We start from the raw sequence: 14045 nt of genomic DNA, 5'->3' as shown, positions 1-14045 counted from the left end.
GGGCTATGCATCCAGCCCTCGGAGGCAGCGGTTCGCTCGGTACTTTGAGCAATTCGAGCACCACCGACGCCGGCCCAATCACCATCATGGAAGCGTCAAGGTAGTCTCGACGAACGAGTTCAACACCTCGCAAGTGTGCTCCAAGTGCCTGGAGCCAGTTCGGTTGGAAGGACTCGATGCGCCCAGTGTTGCGAATTCCCACTTTGTCAGGAGCTGCAAGAATCCCAGCTGCCGGACAGTGTGGAATCGCGACGTCAATGCGGCGCGCAACATGATCACAGTATGCAGGTCGATTGTGGAGACCGGAGAGCGACCGGTGGTCTTCACTCGGAGGCTGCCAAAGTGATCTGTTTTATTTCTTGTGGCTTTGCTTGACGCAAGCACAGCACATACTGCATGTTCATGGAAACGGCTATATTGTCCCGTTTTTTCTGAATAAAGTGTACAGCCAATTCGGAAACAGGACACCCCGTTTGAACCAGGACAGTTGTTTTGCTCTGGAACCTGAATACACACACAGCCGTCGTTCCCATGGCCAAACAGTGTGCTCGCAGCGCCGGGAAGTCAAGCGACTCGAAAAAGCAGAGCAGTCTAGAGTGTCGAGTGAATGCACTACCCTCCTGGATCCAGTGGATGCACCACCCTCCTGGATCGAGACATCAATGCCAGTCGATCGTCGCCACAGAGGATCGACCGAGTGTATTCAAGAGTACGCTTCCCAAACCAACCAAAACAAAGAGATTGCCAACCAGGACGGGAAACAATCGCACGGCTTGCTCGCCGGGACCAACGGATATTCGGCAGGCTTCAGACATCTGACGCCAGAGAAGGACTGTCCCATTTCCTTCTGGATTGACTGTATGATATCAAAGCTGTGCCCTGTTTCATTATTCGAAGGTTGTATGCCAAGGGGTCGTGTACACCGAGGGCCGTGGTTTCCAGTGTTCTGGTGGCTCGGCAGGGCTCCCAGTGCCCCAGGTACGGCTCCTTCCAGCTCCCTCCTTCCAGCAAGCGGAAGCGGGCTTGTTTGTTTGTTGACCCTGGCCCAACAATCGGTAGTGCCATCTGCGCTGCTCGTCGCGACGCTGCCAGGGGCCTCACTCCCGCATCTCGCGCCCGACGCACTGCCGACAGCGCTCGACCAGACAAACGATGGGCGGGATCGCTGGGCGGGAGAAGTGGAGCCAGCGGTGGTGGCTCGAGGGGCTGCTTCCCTCCCAGATCTCGATTTTGGCGCGCGCTCGTCGAAAAGGCGCTGGAAGCCATGACCACTACTTTCCCAGACGGGTTCTCGCTTCTCTGCGGGACATGACTGGATCCTCGCTGTTCCCGCTCTTGTCCTGCACACAGAGCCTGTGGGCGATGTAGCGCTGCTCTGGGTGGGTGTCCGCGGTTGGATGCTGGCTGGGTCCGGGCCGAGAGAGCTACCAGCTTTCTCGGCAGATGTGGCGGTTGTCTCAAAGGCGCTTCGAGCTTCTCTTCCCTCCTCCGCCTCTGTGCCTCAGGAATCGTCGGCGGGAGGTCGCTTGGCTCTATATAGACACGAGGAGGAGTCGCATTCCAGATAATCAAGCGGAACTGAATCATCGTCCGACCGTCTCTCGCCCACGATCCGCCACTGCCTTCCACCATTCGTTGGCACCAGAGCAATCAGGACTGTTTCCGGTCTCACGAAACACGTTACTTGAGCATCGACTCTACCAGGATCCTATCGACCATCGACCACGACGACAACCGCAGTTACAATCACGACCAGAACCACAGTCTTCCTCTTCGGTTTCTCCACATTTCCTCCACCCTCTCTCTGATCGCATCGACGTGCTTGGCCGCCTCTCTGTCAAATTGGAGCCAGAATGCTCACGGTGATAAACCCGATGCTGCCGTTCAAGCCCGAGCCAGCCGTCAACCCAGTCGCGCCCCACAAATCGCATGATCCCTTCGTCGACGCAGCCTCAACAGCGGCATTGGCACGCAATGCCACCGCGATGCCGGTCGGTTCCGTCTCAAACGTGCTCCCAGTCTCGACCCCAGCCCCGACAGCCGTTCCCGGTAATCCCCCCTCGTTGTACAATGCGATCATCAAGGGGCGATGGAAGCTTGTATGTATCGTTATGGGCAGCGGGCAACGCGCATGAGCACCAGCTTGACGGGGCCCGGGCGAAGTGGTCGAGAAGATCGCGCCCAGGCTCGGTTGCCAGCTCGGTCTTGGGGAGTCGCGGAGAGCCTTTCATCGATCTGTAGTAGAGTAACTCACGGCACGAGGACAGGGCTGACGGCGACTGCTGTTGATGTTGCTGTTGCTGATGTCGAAGATCTCGACAAGATCGGTATCTTGCTGCTGGCTCGACGCAATGACCCGCGTTTGACTCCTCGGACGACCACCCCTCCCCTTCCCACATCGCCATCCTCAAACAGGGCAACATGATCGGCAAGGGCGGCTTTGGTGAAGTCTACAAGGCCCTGGATCTAACAACAGGCGAGCGAATTGCAGTCAAGATTGAGCATCCGACGGCAAAGAAGAAGGTGCTTCGGCTCGAGGCTGGCGTGCTGCGGCGGCTCCAAGGTAGGGTTAGTACGAAGCGTCCGGTGGAGTTCGTGGCTTTGCATCGAAAAATCCAATCAAGCCGCGCTGTGCATGGCTCAGATATAGTCCAACGCAACCAGCAGTAGTAGGATGTAGGTCACGGCCCAAAACATCTCAATTTGATGACCGGATGTAGCGGGCCGAGGCAAGCAAGTGCTGGCCGGGCAACGGAAGTCCAGAGATGAAGCTGCGAATGGTATCGCAACGGAATCATGGACGACGGGAAAGATCGATTGGGGCCGGAGCGCGCAGGAATCTTCCCGAGGAGCTCCTGATCAGCAAACTCACCAGCATGTCGCTGGCTGACCATGGCATCAATGGGCTCATCTGCTCTCTTTCCCATGGCACTCAGGACGCAAACACATCCCGCAGCTTCATGCATGCGGTCGATATTTGACGTATCCGATATCATCATACGGACCGGGGGTTAACGTCGACGATGTAGCGTCGACCTATGTGGTCATGCAACTACTGGGGCCCAAGTAAGTTGCGTGGAAGCGCGCGGATGGCAAATCAGGTGCCGATGGAGGATCAGATTTCGCGGTTCGAGACTGGTGGGTGGCAGGAAACGATACCGTGAAAATGGTCCTGCAACGCCGCTAATGACATCTGAATCCTGTAGTCTCTCCGAGGTCCGAAAGAAAACAAAGACGGGCAGGTTCAGTTTATCAACGACGGCGTTGCTGGGAAAGCAGATGATCAAGGCCATCCGGGAGATTCATGAAATCGGAATCATCCATCGCGACATCAAGCCAGGTGAGACCGCGGTGTTTGGCTCATGGCCGTCCTGGCTCATGGTCGTCCTGGCTCCGCAAGACAGCTGCTTACTGGCTCTGATTTTATCCGGCTCGTATGGATTGGCAATCAGGCAATTTTTGCATTGGACTGCCGAGCACAGAAGGGCAGCCGGGATGCTATCTTGTTGATTTTGGACTCGCTCGAAAGTTCACGAACGGCTCTGGACAGCATCGATACGTAAGGAGAATGGTTATCTGCTGTGATAGCCCCGGAGCCGGGTCTCGGTGGGAGCCGCTGATGTGAGACTTGGGTCGGAGGCACCATTGCTTGCGAAGGACGGCCAGCGTTCAGTTTGTCTCACAGCGAACACCACACATTCCTGATTTGTTTGACACTATCCCAACGGATGACAGCCGCGAGAAAAGGCGGGATTCAAAGGCACAGCGACGTATGCTTCCTTGCACGCACACCAGGAAAAGGTAAGAGCCCACGGCGCCCGGTACGGCATCATGGAAGCGCTCCGCGGTTCTAACTTGCCCTTGGTGGTGGCAGGATCTGTCTCGGGTGGACGACTTGTGGCCGCTGCTATACATCACGATAGAGTTCCTCAACGGCCAGCTCCCGTGGAAGGGCAAGGAGAAGGTATGCACAAATAGCACTTTTGCCCAATGGGATGGCACCGTCGCTGGTAGGCAGTGATGGAGGAGCCGGCACCCTTCTGCGGTCGTGGTCTCATTTGCATGATCCCACACCAGGCTGAAATCAAACATCTCAAAGAAACCATGTCGATGCACGACCTGTGCCAGGGATTGCCAGAGCCCGTGGTAGAGCTCTATCGCTATCTAGCGTCGCTGCAGTTCTTTGACGAGCCCAGCTACGACTATCTCGAGAGCCTTTACGACCGGCTGCTGCAGCTCTCGGGGTGCCCGCCCGACGTTGGCTATGACTGGGAGACACCGCCAGAAGGGATGCCGTCAAAGCTGGAGCAGCTCGCCCGGTCGGATCCTCAGTTGAAGAAGACGCAAGTGGCCTCATCGATGACGACGATACCACTGTCGGTGCGGGAGACGAATGCGGTAGAGAATGCCACGATGGAGGGCAATGGCCGAAGCGATGTCCCAAGCCAACGGGAGAACCGGTCCTCCGTCGAGCGCGAATCGCGCGAGGATCTGATGAGCACACGCATTTGGAAGGAGAAGACGCTGGATGAGCTGGACCGGATCGGGTCAAACAGCAAGCTGCATGGCAGCTGCCCCTTGATCGAGCAGTCCCGGAGCCTGCCAGAGAAGGGAACAGCACCAGCGGTCCAGCTGTCGACGTCGTGTCCTCGGTCCGAGTCGATGGCGATGTGCTCGTCCGAGCTTATACCAAGGTATGTGGACATCCAGCGGCGTCGGAGGTGATGGCGATATGGGCGACAGGAAGATGCGGTAGCTGGCGGGGCCATGAAGGGCGTTGACGAGCTGGAGGCGAGCAGGAGAGGCGAGCAGGAGAGGCGAACAAACCGATCCGGACCAGCCCAACGAACGAACGAGCGAGCGCGTACAGCCGAAGCAAGGGTGGTTTGGTTGCATAGGGCCCACGACGACACAGGAGCGACACCGGAGCGATACAGGAACGATGCATGAACGACATGCAACGGATGCGGGTCCTGGTTCTGCAAATGAGGCGCTGGCACGAGAGTGGATGTCGTGCGCTTCCCGCACCATGTCGAACGAGGGCCATTCTTCCCCCCCCTGGAGCGATCTCGAGCGAGTCTGCTTGGTTCCCGCCGCCACCCGAGTACTTGCTGATCCGGAATGACCCCCGTGCGTCAATGCAGACCCCCAAGCTCGCCCCCGAAACACCGGTTCTTTCTGCGTCCGCGGCGGCTGCTGGCTCCAACACATGTCGGGCCCGCGCCTGGGTCGGGCGCAACAGCAACGGCGCTGGGTGGATCGCCTTCGTCACCAGGAGAGCCCGCGGCACCCAAGACGGCGCCGGTGTCGATGATGGGTATTCCAGACACGCATTCCCAGCAGCAGAAGCCCCCGCATCCACATGGACATCCACATGGACATCCACATGGGCATCCACACCCACATGCACATGCACATGCCCACCACCCTCCGCAGACAACACGATGAGCATTGCCAGAACGCGTCTTGTCCGGAGGTTGCTCGGACTCGGCGAGGGCGAGGGCGAGCAAGGGGGGCCTGGCGACCATTGTGTGACGACAATCGGACAGCAAGGGGACATTGTCGAGCACAATCAGCATCGCACAGAGAGGCGCCCGGCAGGGGTCTTTGCTCGACAGGGTTTGCAGCCGGTGCGCGGTGCGCTGTCGGACAATGCAGATGGCGTTGTCAGTGTGGATGGCGCTGTCAGTGTGGGCACTGGGGGCAGTGTGCTGCTGTTGCTGCTCGCTGTCTGTGTGGCGGCGAGCAGCTGTATCAATGGATCGACAGAAGAAACGCGCTCAGCACTCTCGCGCACCGGCACACGGACAATGCGCGCCGACGCAGCCAATCCAGCCCCACACGCTCTGTGCGCCGGCCTGCACGGCAGCCACACCGCGGCCACAGCGCCCCGTGTGCTGCTGCTGTCGGCGTGCGTGTGTCTCGCTCTCGCCCCTCGCCCCTCGCCCCTCGCTTCTCGCCCCTCGCTGCGCCCTCGCCCTGCCTCATCTCCTTGTTCTCGCCGGTGCTCCCCGCATCTCCCTCCCCTCTCTCTTTCTCTCCTCCCTCTCTCCTCTCTCTCTTGCCTCTGCACCCTTGCACTCCCGCTCACACCGGCACATATCCCAGCCGACCGCTCTTCCCACTGCTCGACTTTAACGCGTTCGCCTGTCTCCGTCGCCGCTCGCTCGCTCGTCATGAGAGAATACAAACTGGTCGTCTTGGGCTCCGGCGGTGTTGGAAAGTCGGCATTGGTTAGTACCGTCTGCGTCGCCCTCTGGATTGCCCGCTGTTCTATGCTATCGAGGCAGCTGTCATTGCCATTCGCCATCGCATTTCTGTTTTTGCTGCAGCTTCTGTTGCGGTTGCTGCTCCGCCAGCCGGTCCTTTGCCTCTCGTCCATCGAGCATGTTGGCCCTTGCCAGAACCCAGCTCGTTGATGTTTGCGACCTTTCTACGAGTCCATTATGCACTTTCCGCCCCCCCTCCCGCGAGCAAGGGTCTATCAATGCTTCCACAGGCTGTGGGCCAGCGACACCTCGCCATTCCTTTCTTCCCACTGTTTTCCTCTCCACAAGAGGCGTATTTTTCTGCGTCTTTTCCTGCCGTGCTCCTTCTTTGGGGCCCTATCCGTTCGGCTGCTGGCCCTTGATGCCAATGCCCTCGACAGGAATGCAACGCCACGACCGCGGGACTCTCGGACCATTCTCGGCTCGCTTCCTGCTCTGCTCGTCGATCGGTGTATGAACCAGCGCTGCGTTGGCTTTGAAGCACAAGCGTACTCCAACCATTATCACATCAGCACGAGCCTGGGCACCACCACCACCACCACCACCGTTGCCGCATCGACACTGCCAATCGGCTCGATACCAAGTGACGGATTGCCTCTCGCGGCTGCTGCCCACTGTGGTTCACCCTCGGAGCAGCTTTGCTGGTCTACCCAAGCGGGGACCCTCAGCATCGCCCGCGACGACGCTTCTCCCTGTCGCCAAAGCACCGCAGCTCCTCCACCACAGCACCTTCGCCGAGCAAAGTCGAGCAGAGCAGAACAGAGCAGAGCCGAGAATGCCCTCCGTCCCGGTTGGTGGACGGCCCACGCCTCCTGCGAACTCACGCCGAGTCATCGACGCATCCGCTGTGTCCGCTCGCCTTCGTTCCTACTCCTCGCGCCTTGTTTGCTGCATCGCCATTGCCATTGCTCGCCTGTTTCATATGGTCCGACTGCCAGGCCACTGCCAGCCGCCGGTTGTCTGCTATCCCCTTTGGCTGGCACTGCTACGCGTGTTTGCGCCAAGCAGTCGGTTGGTCTGTGGACTGGCTGGTCAGCGGCCGCCATATGCGCTGTCCTGGCTTTTTAGCTTGCTTTTTGGCTTGCACTTGCACCCGTACTCATATCCCGTCGCACTCGTGTGGCATTGCGGGATGGCGACCGCGTTTCGGATCCCAGCCGGGTCACCATCGCATGACTAACCATCGTTCGCTCCTCCAACGGCCCCGGTGTCTTTTGCTGAAACCGCTCTTCGCGACGGGGACCACGATTCATTTAGACCGTGCAATTTGTTCAATCCATCTTTGTTGAGAAATATGATCCGACAATCGAGGATTCGTACCGAAAGCAAGTCGAAGTGGACGGACAGCAGTGCATGCTCGAGATTCTCGACACAGCCGGCACAGGTTGGGATCGGGTGATGGTGCGATGCTGCGTGGGCGTTGCTGGCGGTCGGTGGTTTAGGTGGAGAAGCAAAGCGTCGCTGCAGAGCTACAACTCGGTCGGGCATCATGACACAGCTCGTGCATGTACCATTGAGTCATTGCCCGCAATGCCAAACGCGATGGTCTCGTTGGAGACCGTGTTGCTTCTGCACAGCCCTGGTGCGGGTGGCTCATACTGTTCTGGCCCCGGCCATGACTTGAGCGGTGCTGCGACCGGCGAAATGAGTCAACATGGATGCCCCGGAAGGGTCGTGTCGCTTGGCATGGCCACTTCTGTAAGCCTAGAGCAGCATCGATCTAACCCGCCGCACCATCCACGCCCTTCTGCCTGACAGAGCAATTCACGGCGATGCGCGATCTCTACATGAAAAACGGCCAGGGCTTCATCCTCGTGTACAGCATCACATCACAGGCGACCTTCAATGATCTCGTTGAACTCCGAGAGCAGATCCTGCGAGTAAAGGATACCGATAAGGTGAGCCCCTTCAGCTGTGTTTGACAGGGTGGGATCGAATTGTGTGTTTAGGTCAGACAGCAAGCCGTCGTCCTCCCGGCCTCCGCCAGCGCAGAGCCTGAAACAACCGGTAGCAGTCCAAACTTCGATACCAAGCCTCTTACAAACGGTTACTCTCGAGTATGCAATGAACTGGCACGCCCAAGAATGTTGTGGCTGATGCTCGGATCGGAATCCAAGCCCTCACTCTGTTGAAATCGTAGTCAATCTGCCCGAATCCTCAGTTTGGATACGAAGCATATCGATCCCAGAGACGCAGCAACGCCGTATGCGTGTTTCTAAGCCGGTACAACGATACAACAGCAGTCGGCCGAGTCGGTTGGATTCGACACACTCGCTCGATCGACATCTGCCAGCGACCCCGGTATCGACCGCACAACCAAAACAACGGCAACGGCAAGGGCAACGGCGAATGCGACTAATGCAAACCGACCCGTTACTACTCTGCGCATCTGTGGCTCCGGTGATCGATCTGGGCACGCTCGCGCCAGCTTCTGACCCTCGGACATACCGATTCTGCAGGTCCCAATGGCTCTGGTCGGAAACAAGTGCGATCTTGAAGACGATCGCGTTGTAAGTAAGCAGCAAGGTGCCACCCTCGCTGCCCAATGGGGCGGCTGCACGTTCATGGAGACCAGCGCCCGAAAGAAAATCAACGTGGACGAAGCCTTCTTTGACTTGGTCAGACAGATCAACAAAACTATGCCTGAAAAGGTAAGGGTGTCTGGTGTGCTCCGGAAGCCTCGTTTGCGGTGACATGCAGATGGAAGAGGGCTCCATATGTCTCAGGGATACGCGGAGGGAGCGAGAGCGGAAAGGAAAGGAAGGCAATCTGGAGGTGCGACCAGAAACGGAAGGTCTTGAAGCGGCTCGCAGTCTGGCGGATACTCGCAGTCTGGCGGATACTCGAGTATTGCTGAAAGGACACCCTTGAGTTTGAGTTGTCTCCATGAGTCTGCGCAATGCAGCCAACTGATGGCGTCGCTTCGTCCCCACACAGAGTACAAAAAAGCCGGAAAAGAAGGGAAAGTGCCACATTCTGTAAACTACGCGGCAGCCCAAACCCCCGCCACCACCGATCCAAATCATCCCATCCGGCTCACAAAGCTCCGGCTCCTTCAGCAGCACGCTCTCTTCCTCTGTCCGTCCGCTCCCGGGCCTCACCTTCGTCTCGCGCAGTGGTTCACCTGCCCCCTCCTCCCTTTTGGCTCGAATCAGAACGAGGTCGTCGTCTACTCGCTTCTCTCCGCCTCTTCTCACCACTGTGCTCTACCCCCCCCTTTTTTTTCCAATTTGTGAAAGAACAGATAAAAAAAATGACTAAACTCCAAAATAACTCCCACTCTGGCTTGTCTCTCCCGCTCCTTCCCGCTCTTGCCCCTCCCCTCGCTCTCTTTCTCTCGTTCTCTCGCACGCCTTTCTACTCGCTTGCTTGTTCTGTTTTCAGCCCTCTACTCTCTCCCTATCTCTCTCTCTCTCTCCCATTCACATAATGACAGATTCCTAATGAAATAACGGTTGAAACAAGCGCACGCAGTCACACCTACCCCTCCTTCCATCACGATACACCGCGATGTGATTCCTCCGCCCTCGTTCCTCACACTTCCTCCACTTTCTCTTATCCCCATGACTGTGCAACCCTCCAACTTGGTGATTTGCATGCTGCTTTCCCGTCTCGCGGATCCCTTTTCCAAACTCAAGCCTCTGCCTATTTTGTTAGATTCTTCTTCTGCTTTGATCCCACTTTGCCTTGACGCCACCATCCCTTATCCTCGACTGTGTTGTTGATTTAGCTACCTTTTTTCCTCTCATTCTCGCTGTTATTGTTGATCCACCCCCGCTCTGGGATTAGATTAGAACTCAAAGATCAACTGCACGATATGCTGTCCGGGCCAGTTGAGTGCAATTGTGGGAGGCATGGGAGAAAGGCGAATGTGGCGACGACGCGGAAAGGGACATTTATTGGCGATCAGGCATCTTAGAATTGAGGGCTTGAGCGCCGAGACTCAGAGCTCAAAGGTCCAGACCTCGACATTATGGCAGTAGAAATCTGGGTGCTGCGCCAGAGGCTCGTTGTTGTAAGTCGGGCACGAACTCGAGTGGCCCCGATACAAGTCTTCGTCCAGCCACAGCCCAAACTTGCCGTTTCTGATGTGGGTTTTGTTGTTTTTGGTAATCCGGATATCCAGCGAGTATTGATTGAGAAGGAAACAAGTAAATGGATGAGATAACAAGGCGATGGCATGCGGAAGAGACTCGGCTGACCAGTGACGTTTGATCGCCACGCTGCGGAATGAAGGACACAGCCGTATCCGTGGGAATCAGGGACAGGGACAACGAGGACAAGCGGCAAACCACTGACCCGCCGCCAAAGGCTATGTTGGCCCCGCTCTCGCTGAGGATGTAGTATTCGTTGAGGCCGGTGGACAGGTATAGCGACATCGTATCGACGGCGTGGTTGTATCTCCACAGGAAACTGCATCGGCGGCCCAGACAGAGCGACAGAGAGAGAACTTGTCAGCGGAGATGTGGCCATTGACGGACGGCAGAAGAGAGCCAGGTCCAATGAAAAGGAAGAACAGACAACAGGTGCAGCAACCAGTTGCTTGTCTTTGCCGCGATGCACTCTCCCCCTTTACATGGCCGCCTTACCATGCACCATTTCCATAATACCCGCGCTTGACCCTCTTCAGGGGAACATTCGAGAAGGCACCGAACACCCCGCCGTCGTCGTCTTGGATCACCAGGAGGATCGGATAGGGCGGTCCCTCGTCTGGGTTCTCGCCGCTGGAGTCGGTTGATACGAAGCTCGAATCGCCGGGGACACACCTGGAAAACAGGGTCGTCAGCGAGGCACCGTCGTCCTGGAGATTGTAGAGCAGTTTCCATTGGCGGGCTTGTTGTGGAAGCGGCGGCAGGAATGGCTGGATCTACGAGAGAAATCACAAGTGCCTACATCAACACCAGCATCAAGCAACATCGACATGATCATGAGCGTGGGTGGGCAGCGGCATTTAGACAGCAAATTCGGGCATTGGGGAATGTGCGATGGCTGATTCGAGCTGCAAACTCGCAGCGGCAAAGTACCATTTCAGCCAAACGTGCGGTCAGGATCTGCTCAAAGTCACCGGGCTTGGACGATCTCGACGAGACCAGTTCGATGCTGGTGGTGGCGGCTGTCGGGAGCGTGAAGCGGCGGACTGGGATTGATGGTCGAGGCGAAGGAGCCAAAGTCAGCGAGGCACTCCCGGCGCCCTGGGCGGATGGCGGGTTGCGATGCATTGATTTGGACGGGCGCCGTCGGGTCGGAGAAGCAGAGGATGTGGCCGACTGTGGAGTCGAGCAGGAAGGCATCTCGATCGAGGATGACGGATCGGCGCAAGCGACAGAGCCGGCCATCGCGAGCCATGGATGCAGATCGCGTTTGGGCGAATGCCGCTGAAAGTCCAGGGACGATTTCGACTGCAGGGCCTGTCCTGCTGGGTGCGAGCCGGGAGAGCCTGCGAGGATGGGTCTCCGATAGGGCTTTGGCGGCGGCCGCGAGCCATAGGCCAGAGCCGAGGCCGGACGAATGTGCCTCCGCGAGCATGGCGAGCTTGACGATCGATCCTGTGTGGGCGACGGGTCCTGACCGCGTGGGTGGTTTTGAGGTCCAAGCTGGCATGGGATCGAGGAGCGGGCGACCGACACAGATGTCGGAGGATTGGATGGCCGGGACCCAGGGCCGGGCTCGGATGAGGAACAGGCGTCGGGGGACCGCTGGTCTTGCGAGAGGGCCAGGGTATGGCTCCAGCGGGACTCTGTGCTGCTGGACAAGGTGGCCCTCCAGGTGTGCAGCATCTTGGAGATCCTGGCCTTCAAATCCGGCCGGGGTTCGGAGAGATTGGGGTCGTCCATAGGGAGTTGCGGGAGAGCCAGGGTTGACGGAAGACAATGGCCTCTTGTGCCGATGGCAGATCATGCGAATGGACATGGAGAGCGGGGAGCAGCGACCGATGGCCAGGCAACTGGTGCGTGGGGACGGCGCTGGGCCGGCGCTGGTCATGGCCATGGGGCGTTCGCCTGGACATGGCTGTTTTCTCATGCAGGCCAGGAGGAGTACAGAGGAGCACGGCTGCATATGACGCTGCATTTGATGTTTCAACTAATGCTGCAATTAGTATTGCATCTGACGCTGCAACTGATGCTGCATCTAGTACTGCTGAAAATTGCTCATGGCCACTGCCTGGGGCTCTTTGCTGCATATGGGCCACGATAGCTGCTGCTGAATGACAAAGCCAGGAACAATGCTCTGCGACAATGTCACGCCGCCAACGACCCTGGACATGAGCGCTCTCTGTCCCATGTCGGGCTGAATCGCCCCGGCCTGCTATGGCCGGGTGCCTGTGCGTTCTCACGGCCGATGGGGGCGCTCGCGGAGAAGGTCCGAGAAAAATGCATGCGGCCTCCCTCTCCTCAACGACCAGCAGCGGTCCCGTCACATCGATCCGCGATCCGGGCTGCGGTTCCGTAGAGGGTCGGCCTCCCGGTGCTCGACAGGCGGCCGTCGGCATCTGAAAGGCGCCGACGGAATCAGCAACGGGAGCATCGACGGGAGCATCGACGGGAGCAGCGACGGGAGCAGCGACGGGAATCAGACCGCGTTCCCACCCGCGCCCCAGCCAACCAGCCGGCCAGGCCTGGTGCGACGAGGAACAGGCACACCAGGCGCACACTCACTCAGGGCAGTGTGGGTGCGCGCCGGGGACGCACGGGCGGCGGGTGCGATCCCGCGGCCAGCCGGGCGGAGATAAGCTGCTGCGCAGCCGCGCCTGCCGTATCTGCCGTTGCCTATCTCGCCCCGGGCGTCGCACAGAGATAGACGGTCGGGCGAGGCGGTTATAAATATGGGACGGCGGCCGGCCGTCTCTGTCGCGGTTTGGGCGATCGGGCCGCCTGGCGCCGAAGCCTGCCGCTCTGATATGCAACTCTGCCGCCGAGTCAACTGCCGTCCCCCGTCCGTCCGTCTGCGATGTCGTCGCCGGAAAGCCGCTGCTGTCGTCAGCTCCACCCGCTTCTCGTCTTGCCAGGCCGTGTCGGCGCTCGCTGTTGCTTGCGCTGGCTCGACCCTGGATCGAGTGCGTCGGCTGGCTGGCTGGCTGGCTGGCTCGAACGTGCGCATCTGGCGCCCAGCGATTGGTGCGGCCGGTGGCGCCAGATTCGGGACCCGCCAGCTCATTTCTGGCCAATGGCTGTGTGCCGCCGAGCGCCGTCTGGTCAGGCGGCGTGTCGTTCCGGCGCGTCAGCGTGCGGGATCGGAGCAATGCGCAGCTGGGCGGCGATGTGGGGCGCGCGGCAAGGACGCAGGCTCTGGGCTGGCAGCGCAGGCGTCGCACGGGGCGCACCCGCATTCCCATAAGCGGCGCTCTGGGGGAGGCCTGGCAGCACGGGGCGGTGACGTCACCGCCGCCACCGACACCAGCCCGCGCCAGGTGACCAGCGGATGCAAACTCTGTGCGACGACGCGGGACGGCCGCAGTGTGTGTCTGTTGTGGCAGCGACAGCGACTGTGTCTGCCTTGCTGCGCTGCTGCTGCTTCTGTGGGTGGCGGCGGGCCTTGAGTAACAGAACTCTGCAGCTCATCCGCGACAGAGACTGCTGGGGGGGGCTGTCCTGCCCTTGCAGAGCACCGCGAAGGGCCGGCGCACAGCGAGCCAAGGGGCGGCGCTCGCTGCGGCCGGGAGGCACCCCCCACAAGGGGGATCTTGCTCTGTATCCATGTATGTGCTGCTTCATTTGTCCCTGCCTTGCTTTTGCGTTCGGTACGCGTCACAGGTGAGGCGCAGGCGAGGTCCAATCG

General features: G+C 59.1%; 4 protein-coding genes across 4 annotated transcripts; 3 read left to right on the top strand and 1 right to left on the bottom strand.

Moving 5' to 3' along the window:
- Positions 1–2421: 2421 nt before the first annotated feature.
- BJ171DRAFT_423321 (kinase-like domain-containing protein) lies at positions 2422–4725 on the top strand (the record flags this gene model as incomplete). The annotated part of the gene is made up of 7 exons (XM_053107592.1): positions 2422–2563; positions 2937–3066; positions 3207–3340; positions 3453–3559; positions 3736–3801; positions 3875–3964; positions 4078–4725. 7 exons carry the CDS (start codon positions 2422–2424, stop codon positions 4723–4725), a joined length of 1317 nt encoding a protein of 438 aa, XP_052967458.1.
- Positions 4726–6065: 1340 nt separating this feature from the next.
- Positions 6066–9454, top strand: BJ171DRAFT_72758 (small GTPase superfamily). The gene is made up of 5 exons (XM_053115856.1): positions 6066–6233; positions 7527–7653; positions 8028–8167; positions 8729–8920; positions 9207–9454. Exons 1-5 carry the CDS (start codon positions 6177–6179, stop codon positions 9249–9251), a joined length of 561 nt encoding a protein of 186 aa, XP_052967457.1. The 5' UTR covers positions 6066–6176; the 3' UTR covers positions 9252–9454.
- Positions 9455–10212: 758 nt separating this feature from the next.
- BJ171DRAFT_474319 (TLD-domain-containing protein) lies at positions 10213–12103 on the bottom strand (the record flags this gene model as incomplete). Its single annotated transcript, XM_053108735.1, has 5 exons — positions 10213–10354; positions 10569–10682; positions 10859–10993; positions 11036–11136; positions 11294–12103. 5 exons carry the CDS (start codon positions 12101–12103, stop codon positions 10213–10215), a joined length of 1302 nt encoding a protein of 433 aa, XP_052967456.1.
- A 1030-nt stretch (positions 12104–13133) lies between these two features.
- Positions 13134–14018, top strand: BJ171DRAFT_501879 (uncharacterized protein). Its single transcript, XM_053110726.1, has one exon. The coding sequence runs from the start codon at positions 13168–13170 to the stop codon at positions 13804–13806; it is 639 nt and encodes a 212-aa protein (XP_052967455.1). The 5' UTR covers positions 13134–13167; the 3' UTR covers positions 13807–14018.
- The last annotated feature ends 27 nt before the right edge of the window (positions 14019–14045 follow it).

The sequence above is a fragment of the Polychytrium aggregatum genome, assembly GCF_025602895.1.
Source record: "Polychytrium aggregatum strain JEL109 chromosome Unknown BJ171scaffold_15, whole genome shotgun sequence".
NCBI classification, from domain to species: Eukaryota; Fungi; Chytridiomycota; class Chytridiomycetes; order Polychytriales; genus Polychytrium; species Polychytrium aggregatum.
The sequence above is the reverse complement of the archived record's forward strand: the minus strand, read 5'-3'. Positions and strand labels throughout refer to the sequence as shown.

Bases quoted from the DNA above. Each gene is read 5' to 3' on its own strand.
- BJ171DRAFT_72758 (XM_053115856.1), top strand. From the start codon at position 6,177: ATGAGAGAATACAAACTGGTCGTCTTGGGCTCCGGCGGTGTTGGAAAG. The intron at 6,234-7,526 runs GTTAGTACCGTC...CGATTCATTTAG, and splicing joins GTGTTGGAAAGTCGGCATTG to ACCGTGCAATTTGTTCAATC. The intron at 8,921-9,206 runs GTAAGGGTGTCT...GTCCCCACACAG, and splicing joins ACAAAACTATGCCTGAAAAG to AGTACAAAAAAGCCGGAAAA.
- BJ171DRAFT_501879 (XM_053110726.1), top strand. From the start codon at position 13,168: ATGCAACTCTGCCGCCGAGTCAACTGCCGTCCCCCGTCCGTCCGTCTG.